Here is a 9,592-nt window from a genome sequence, read left to right as displayed (position 1 = left end):
CCGACCTCAGTAAAATCTTAATAATATTAATAATTTAAAAAAAGGGCATTTTCGTTGATAAAGGGAAAACTTCCAAGTGCTTTAGCTAGTGTCTATGTATGCACGCCTATGCTCACCACCACACCTGTCTGTCCTCACAACCACACCTGTCCTCACCACACTTGCTCCACACCTACACCTGCCCTAAACATCACACCTACACCTGCTCTAAACATCACACCTACATGAGCACATGGCATTCCAAAAGGAGAATGTCAGGGTTAATGCCGTGGTCAGTCTCAGGTGGTCAGTCTCAGGTGTTTATAGATTTCCGATGAGCTGGAATGCTGCTGGAGTTTATGGGCAGGCTATGGCTTTAAAGCACTGGAGTACCACAATAATGGTTCAGATACACTCACTCCCCTGTCTCTGTGTGTGTGTGTGTGTGTGTGTGTGTGCGTGTGTCTGTGTGTGTGTGCTTCATCCAGGGGGAGCCAGGCTCCATGGGCATGATTGGCGTTCCAGGACCACCTGGGAGAGGCTTACCTGGACCTAAGGTGACTATGACACACAGCTCCACCTCTATGGATCACACCATGTGTGTGTGTGATGATCTTATCACATATGTGTGTGTGCAATGTTGATCACATAATGTGTGTGTGTGTGTGTGTGTGTTGATCTTGTCATGGTTTTTTTTTTTATCTCAGGGTGACACAGGTCCAGCAGGTGCCCCCGGGCCTGTAGGAGAGCAGGGAGTGGGGATCCCAGGACCAAAGGTGTGTGTGTGTGTGTGTGTGTGTGGGGATCCCAGGACCAAAGGTGTGTGTGTGTGGGGGGGGGATCCCAGGACCAAAGGTGTGTGTGTGTGTGTGTGGGGATCCCAGGACCAAAGGTGTGTGTGTGTGTGTGTGTGTATGTATGTGGGGGGATCCCAGGACCAAAGGTGTGTGTGTGTGTGGGGATCCCAGGACCCAGAGTTTCCGCTAGAAAAAAATGGTGCCGGTCAAAGTGACCGGCAGAGGTTTCGTTTTCCGGACATTTTGATGATATGCCGGTCAAATATCCTATTATCCCCTCTTAATTAGTCAAACTGAGGAAAACTGGAGACAGGCTATGTAGCTTGAAGAATTACATAATCTGTATAGAAAGCAACATGTTCATTAGACTAACTTAAACATGCCTAACAAGATCTAGCCAGTATCTTTTCATGGACAGCAAGAGTCTGCTTCGTTCGTTGTTTTAAAAAGGCTACGTTGTTTGTTGCTGCTACCCACGTTATCTCAGTGGTGACTGTTTAACTTGCACAGATGTGCACAAGAATGAGCGCTCACACCACTACCCCTAATGCTATGCCTCTTTATTTGATATCAATAAATTAAGAAATGTTTCCTATTCTGGGAAATGTTTAGTTTATTTTTCTTTCGGCCGCGGTTCAATTATTTAATTGTGCCAGAAATTATCCGCGGACCAGTAATCGCCTCGTCGAGGAGGCCCTAACCCTGCAGATCATAGACAGAGAACGCCTAAACCTACTGTATGCTTTGGGTAAAGAACACTTTGCATGTCCAATGTACACGGAGAATGACAGTGTCTTGGAGCGGCCGCACCCCCCGCAACTCCACTTCCAATGTCACTGATTCCGACAGATACGCCCGACACTTCTGCTTTTTATCTGGTGGTGGTGGAGTTGACCGGACATCTGAGGCTTCAGACCTTACCAATTTATCATCATCCATCGCATATGGCCTCTGAAAAAACGTTTAAGGCTAGTCTGCCTGGGCCTGGCCATGTTTGAACCGCCTCTCATTTGTTCGTTTTTTAACATGGATGTTTTAAGCGTGCACTTCCTATTTGAAATGCAGCATAGGTTATGCGTGTTGTTTAATAACTTTCAAACGGTAGAGCCTGTTCATTTAAAAACATAGCCAGAGGACGTATAATATAGGCTTAGGCCTACATATTAAGGCTTATTCTCAAATTCAGATTGCGTTAGGGGACGGGATTATTAGCCAATTTCAATCGGACAATTTGACCGGAGAGATTTAATTTTGTCGGACATTTCATTTTTTTTCCGGCCAATGTCCGGTAATTACCGGACAACGGAAACCCTGCCAGGACCAAAGGTGTGTGTTTGTGTGGGGGGGGGGATCCCAGGACCAAAGGTGTGTGTGTGTGTGTGTGTGTGGGGATCCCAGGACCAAAGGTGTGTGTGTGTGTGTGTGGGGGGGGGGGGGGGTCCCAGGACCAAAGGTGTGTGTGTGTGTGGGGGGGGGGGATCCCAGGACCAAAGGTGTGTGTGTGTGTGTGTGGGGATCCCAGGACCAAAGGTGTGTGTGTGTGTGTGTGTGTATGTATGTGGGGGGATCCCAGGACCAAAGGTGTGTGTGTGTGTGTGTGGGGATCCCAGGACCAAAGGTGTGTGTGTGTGTGTGTGTGTGTGGGGATCCCAGGACCAAAGGTGTGTGTGTGTGTGTGTGTGTGTGGGGATCCCAGGACCAAAGGTGTGTGTGTGTGGGGGGGGGGGGGATCCCAGGACCAAAGGTGTGTGTGTGTGTGTGGGGATCCCAGGACCAAAGGTGTGTGTGTGTGGGGGGGGGGGCAGTTGCCATAGTCACCAAGCATTCTCCATATTCACAGCCATGGAGCCCTTATTCCTATGTCCACTTTCCCTCCACCAGCAAGTGTGTGTGTGTGTGTGTGTGTGTGTGTGTGTGTGTTCTAACATGTACTCGTTTACAGGGTGACAGAGGAACTCCTGGACCAATGGGATCACCTGGACTAAAGGGAGAGGGATATCCAGGGCCTCAGGTGTGTGTGTGTGTGTGTGTGTGTGTGTGTGTGTGTGTGTGTGTGTGTGTGCATGTATATACAGCACTGTATTGTAAAGTCAGTAAAATAATGACGTGCTGAATTCTCCTCCCAGGGCCCCCCAGGTCTGTCTGGCCAGCCAGGAGAGATGGGACCAGAGGGGAAGGGAGTCCCCGGGCCAAAGGTGAGGCGGCCATTTTAACTTTTAAATTGTTGCCAGAGACAACATGGCGGCCATCTTAACTCCTCTCCAGAGACAACATGGCGGCCATCTTAACTCCTCTCCAGAGACAACATGGCGGCCATTTTAACTCCTCCCTAGAGACAACATGGCGGCCATCTTAACTCCTCTCCAGAGACAACATGGCTGCCTTTCTGAACAACCTCAGATTAACACTTACTGTAGGATCTAGCCATGATACAACTTCAGATTAAACATGTAGAGTAGGATGAAGGCATATAACAGCTATGCATGTGTACTGATAAATAATACACAACTTCAGACAAATTAAATCACACTCCCCACCTCGTTCTCAATCCTTTCAGGGTGATCGAGGATCGCACGGCTCTCCTGGCCCCTCTGGGCCTCCTGGGATCGGTCTGATGGGAGAAAAGGTGAGCGCTCACTCCAGCACACCCTACTTCCTCCCCCTGAGGAGGTGTTACTCCTGCAGACGACCACTGAGGAGGTGTTGAGTAGAGGTAGAGTTAGCCCTTTAGCTAGTTCTACAGGATGACTGAGGTAGAGTTAGCCCTGTAGCTAGTTTTACAGGATGACTGAGGTCGTGTTAGCCCTTTAGCTAGTTCTACAGAATGACTGAGGTAGAGTTAGCCCTTTAGCTAGTTCTACAGGATGACTGAGTTCTACAGGATGCCTGAGGTAGAGTTAGCCCAGCTAGTTTTACAGGATCACTGAGGTTGAGTTAGCCCTTTAGCTAGTTTTACAGGATGACTGAGGTAGTGTTAGCCCTTTAGCTAGTTCTACAGGATGACTGAGTTCTACAGGATGCCTGAGGTAGAGTTAGCCCAGCTAGTTTTACAGGATCACTGAGGTTAGGTTAGCCCTTTAGCTAGTTTTACAGGATGACTGAGGTAGAGTTAGCCCTGTCTGTCTGCTCCTGCTCAGTGATGTGGTGGTAATGATCCTGATGTCCTACAGGGGGCGGTAGGCCAGCCAGGGCCTTCAGGTGAGCCAGGACTACCAGGAGAGGGTATTCAGGGGCCCAAGGTGAGGACACACACACACACACATACACACACACACACAGTGTGTTTGAGTCTGATTATTCATTTGTTCTGGATTTGTTCTGACTCTATGAACTCAAATAAATGCTATGTGTGTGTATTCCTCTCTCTGTGTGTGTGTGTGTGTGTGTGTGTGCGCGTGTGTAACTTCCAGGGTGAACCAGGGTTTCAGGGCCAACCAGGACCACGGGGACCCCCAGGAGATGGACACCCCGGAGAGAAGGTTCTGGAAACTAAAAAATGCATCTATGATCCATTAACAGACTATGATCCATTAACAGACATCTATGATCCATTAACAGACATGCCTGCTTGATAACCCCAGTGAAATGCTCTCCAAGGCTGTTCTGTTGGTGAAGTTTTTTGTCCACAAAGGTGGAAATTCCCTACCTATAGCACTAGGAGTTTAACATCTTCATATGAAATGATTCAATGCAGATGTACAGAGGCTGTGACTACATATTATAAGGGCAAGCAGAAAATAACAGAGGAGACAGCGCACTGCCAGCCTAATATACAGACATTTGCAAACCCAGTGTAATCAGTGGCATCCCCAAACTGCAGAAAGTGTAGAAAGTGCACACAGTGCTTCTTTATTATATGTGCTATTCATCATCCCTGTGGCTCATCCAGTGATCAGAGCCTTTTCTCCGCCCTCTACTGTAATTTGCGGTGCCCACAACTGATTCTGATTGGCTGCTGGTGTTGTGTTGTCAGGGCGACAGAGGTAACCCAGGTGAGCGTGGGAGGAAAGGAGACCGAGGGGAATTCGGACAGCCGGGACAAACAGGACCAGTGGTAGGACGTCACATCACACACACACACACACACACACACACACACACACGCAGCCGGGACAAACAGGACCAGTGGTAGGACGTCGCATCACACACACACACACACGCACACACAGCCGGGACAAACAGGACCAGTGGTAGGACGTCACACACACACACACACACACACACACACACACACAGCCGGGACAAACAGGACCAGTGGTAGGACGTCACATCACACACACACACACACACACACACACACACACACACGCACACACACAGCCGGGACAAACAGGACCAGTGGTAGGACGTCACATCACACACACACACACACACACACACTGTCTGAATTTGAGTCTGATTTATCGGATGTACTGAATAGATCAGTAGGTAGTACGCTATTGTCATTGAATATATTCTTATGACAACCAGTCCTTATGGAATGTAAAATATAATTTAATCTAATCTGATGTTCACTTTTGTTGTAGGGATTACCAGGAGAGAGAGGGGAGGCTGGATTATCAGTGAGTACAATTCACCATGACAGAAAGTTTCACTCTGATCTCAACACCTTAACGGCTTTTACCGCATCAGCGTAGATCTGACTAATCACAACACACACTCTGTTCCAGAGAGAGGAGGTGATCCGGATCATACGGGAAATATGTGGTAGGTACACACACAAACACACACACGCACGCACGCATGCACGCACGCACACAAATAAACAAACACACACACACACACACACATACACACACACACAAATATGCACACACACACACAAATAAATAAACAAACACACACATACAGTACATATACACACACCACATACACACACACACACATACAGTACATATACACACACACACACACAAATAAACAAACACATACACACAAATAAACAAACAGCAAATAAACAAACACACACACACATACAGTACATATACACACACACAGACATATTGTACATACACACACACACATACTCTCACAGACACACACACACACACACACATAAATGCACACCCACACCCACACACACATAAATGCACACCCACACCCACACCCACACATGCACAACAAATTGAAAAAAAAGAACAAATATTAAATTCCAACCATTACAAAAAGATGCCGAATGCTCAGGTGGTGTGAGCTGTCATAAAGTGAGTCATTTGTAAACAATCACTATTAAAATAGAGAACGTTAACCTTTTCTGTAGTTTACCTGCCATGTCCTCTGTTGCCTAGGCTGCGGTATCCGTTGCCGTGACAGCCCACTGGAGCTGGTGTTTGTGATTGACAGCTCGGAGAGCGTGGGCCCCGAGAACTTCGAGGTGGTGAAGGACTTTGTGAACGCGCTGATCGACCGTGCGGCGGTGAGCCGCGAGGCGACGCGTGTCGGCGTGGTGCTGTACAGCCACGTGGACCTCGTCGTGGTCAGCCTGCAGCAGAACCTGGGTCGCCAGGACGACGTGAAGGCGGCCGTCAGGAAGATGCCCTACCTTGGCGAGGGCACGTTCACGGGCAGCGCCCTCCGTACTGCCACCGAGCTCTTCCAGGTGGCGCGGCCGAACGTGCGCAAGGTGGTGCTGGTGCTGACCGACGGCCAGGCCGATCGCCGTGACGACGTGAAGCTGGAGGACGCTGCGGCGCAGGCACATGCCGCCGGCGTGGAGGTGTTCGTCATCGGCGTGGTGAGGAAGAATGACCCGCTCTACGCCGACTTCGCCAGCGAGATGAACACCATGGCCTCTGACCCCGACCACGAACATGTCTACCTCATTGACGACTTCATGACCCTCCCCAGTGAGTTAACAGCACTCTCTGATTGGCTACACCCTCACTCTTATTTGTGTGTGTGTGTGTGTGTGTGTGTGCGTGTGTATGTATGTGTGTGCTTTAGCTCTTTACCACTTAGCACTATTATTATATAGCTCTAATGTTAAACCTTGTGCTAGCTGCAATGCTAATCTGTGCTGTCTTTTCCTGTGCTAGCTGCAATGCTAAGGGTTATCTGTGCTGTCTCTTCCTGTGCTAGCTGCAATGCTAAGGGCTATCTGTGCTGTCTTTTCCTGTGCTAGCTGAAATGCTAAAGGTTATCTGTGCTGTCGCTTCCTGTGCTAGCAGCTGTGCTAGCTGCAATGCTAAGGGCTATCTCTTCCTGTGCTAGCTGAAATGCTAAAGGTTATCTGTGCTGTCGCTTCCTGTGCTAGCAGCTGTGCTAGCTGCAATGCTAAGGACTATCTATGCTGTCTCTTCTTGTGGTAGCTTTGGAGAGTAAGCTTCTGAGCCGGATCTGTGAGCACGATGACGGCTCTCTCTTCAGACCCATCCCGAACTTCGTATTCCCCAACGGCCACAGCCCCTCACCAGGCAAAACGGACAAACCCACCTACGACAGTGACCCCTATCGTCCTGACAATGACCTCTACAGACCTGGCAATGTCCCCTATCGGCCTGACAATGACTTATATCGACCCGATCCCTACAGACCCGAAAGTGAGGTGTACCGCCCTGACAAGCAGGTGAGCCAGCCGCACTCTTTTGTTGCTGCTAGTTTAGTTGGTCAACTGAGTCAGCTGTTATTCTATTCTATGTGAGTAGTACTTTAATGTAAAAGTAGATGTAAATGTAGATGTAGTTGTAGCAGCTTGAAATTGCTTAAAAGAGAATCAATCTCTTCTACCTGAATGTCCAATTTATTTTCAGATCAGCACCTGTTCAATCATAAGCAGCATTGCTAGAGATCCTGATTAGTCCAATCCCTTGTAGTCTCATTGTGACTGATCACCACCTGTCCAATCATACGCAGCCTTATTGTGACTCTGATCAGCACCTGTCCAATCATACGCAGCCTTATTGTGACTCTGATCACCACCTGTCCAATCATACGCAGCCTTATTGTGACTCTGATCAGCACCTGTCCAATCATACACAGCCTTATTGTGACCCTGATCAGCAGCTGTCCAATCATACGCAGCCTTATTGTGACTCTGATCAGCACCTGTCCAATCATACGCAGCCTTATTGTGACTCTGATCAGCACCTGTCCAATCATACACAGCCTTATTGTGACCCTGATCAGCAGCTGTCCAATCATACGCAGCCTTATTGTGACTCTGATCAGCACCTGTCCAATCATACGCAGCCTTATTGTGACTCTGATCAATGTCGTCGCCGGTGTCCACAACACTTTATTGTGTCTCTGTTCAGAGCAGCATAATTGCATGAGATCCTGATTAACACTTGTCTAATGCTCCATAGTATCATTGTGTCTGATCAGCATCTGTCCAATCATAAGAAACCTTATTGTGACTCTGATCAGCATCTGTCCAATCACAAGCAGCCTTATTATGACTCTGATCAGCATCTGTCCAATCGTGCACAGCCTTGTTGTGTCTCTGCTGGTCTAAGCCAATCGTGCACAGCCTTATTGTGTCTCTGCTCCTCTCAGCCAATCATGCCTCCATTGGAGCCAGAGCGTCCTCCGTTCCCTGACCGCGCACCGCCATTCCCCGACGACGCCGACGGCAACTCGCTAGATGAGAACGAGATCGAGATCGGCCACTCCACCTCCCTGTACGAGGAGCCGTTCGACCCGCTGCCCGAGTTCACCGTGGAGTCGCCTGGGGTCAGGGTCATGTCCGAGGTCATCGCAATGGTGGGCCCCCAGACGCCCACAAACTGGCACTCAAACCTGGCAACCCCCCCTGTGCCCACCCAGCCCCCTCCACCCCCACCGGCTGATGGATTTGTGCAGGGTAGGTGCTCTGCACACCAGTAACTCTCATCCATCACACACACACACACACACACACACACACACACGCACACACAACACACACACACACACACACACACACTGATGGGTTTGTGCAGGGTAGGTGCTCTTGCTACCAGTAGATCTCATCCATCACACACACACACGCACACACACACACACACACACACACACTGATGGGTTTGTGCAGGGTAGGTGCTCTGCCCACCAGTAGCTCTCATTCATCACACACACACACACACACACACACACACTCACAGGACACAATCACTGCATCACACACACACACACACTCACACACACTGATGAATTTGTGCAGGGTAGGTGCTCTTCCTACCAGTAGCTCTCATTCATCACACACACACACACACACATTTACAACAGGACACAATCCCTGCAACAAACACAACACACATACTCACAGGACACAATCACTACATCAGACACAATCCCTGCTCTAATCAATATAACACACTTGTCATAACACTTGAAGTCTTAGTAACACACCTGTAATAACACACCTGTAGTAGCACACCTGTAGTAGCATACCTGTGGTAACACACCTGCAGTAACACACCTGCAGTAACACACCTGTAATAGCATACCTGTGGTAACACACCTGCGGTAACACACCTGTAATAGCACACCTGTGGCAGTAGTACACCTGTAATAGCACACCTGCAGTAACACACCTGTAATAGCACACCTGTAATAGCACACCTGTAATAGCACACCTGCGGTAACACACCTGCAGTAACACACCTGTAATAGCACACCTGCGGTAACACACCTGCGGTAACACTCCTGTTTGTTCCTGTGCAGAGGTCGGCTGTGGTCAGGATCTGGACCCCGGGCCGTGCCGGCAGTACGAGGTCAGGTGGTACTACGACCCGGAAGCAAACTCCTGTGCCCAGTTCTGGTATGGCGGTTGCCAGGGCAACAGGAACCGCTTCGAGTCCGAGGATCTCTGCAAGAAGGCGTGTGTGAAGACGTAA

General features: G+C 49.1%; 1 protein-coding gene across 1 annotated transcript in view; it reads left to right on the top strand.

The window, feature by feature from the left end:
• col28a1a (collagen, type XXVIII, alpha 1a) overlaps positions 1-9,592 on the top strand; it is a 38,347-nt gene extending 28,755 nt beyond the window's left edge. Inside the window, exons 21-34 of the mRNA XM_076301321.1 lie at positions 468-536; positions 687-755; positions 2,719-2,787; positions 2,903-2,971; positions 3,334-3,402; positions 3,947-4,015; positions 4,187-4,255; positions 4,750-4,830; positions 5,303-5,338; positions 5,447-5,483; positions 6,065-6,622; positions 7,085-7,341; positions 8,271-8,577; positions 9,420-9,592. Coding sequence (XP_076157436.1) covers positions 468-536; positions 687-755; positions 2,719-2,787; positions 2,903-2,971; positions 3,334-3,402; positions 3,947-4,015; positions 4,187-4,255; positions 4,750-4,830; positions 5,303-5,338; positions 5,447-5,483; positions 6,065-6,622; positions 7,085-7,341; positions 8,271-8,577; positions 9,420-9,592 — 1,932 coding nt within the window. The remainder of the gene's footprint in view (positions 1-467; positions 537-686; positions 756-2,718; positions 2,788-2,902; positions 2,972-3,333; positions 3,403-3,946; positions 4,016-4,186; positions 4,256-4,749; positions 4,831-5,302; positions 5,339-5,446; positions 5,484-6,064; positions 6,623-7,084; positions 7,342-8,270; positions 8,578-9,419) is intronic.

Source organism: Alosa pseudoharengus, unplaced genomic scaffold (assembly GCF_046254945.1).
Source record: "Alosa pseudoharengus isolate Yale_2024_CS ecotype anadromous, Long Island Sound unplaced genomic scaffold, YU_APseudo_1.1 YU_APseudo_1.1_scf_23, whole genome shotgun sequence".
NCBI lineage: Eukaryota > Metazoa > Chordata > Actinopteri > Clupeiformes > Clupeidae > Alosa > Alosa pseudoharengus.
The sequence above is the reverse complement of the archived record's forward strand: the minus strand, read 5'-3'. Positions and strand labels throughout refer to the sequence as shown.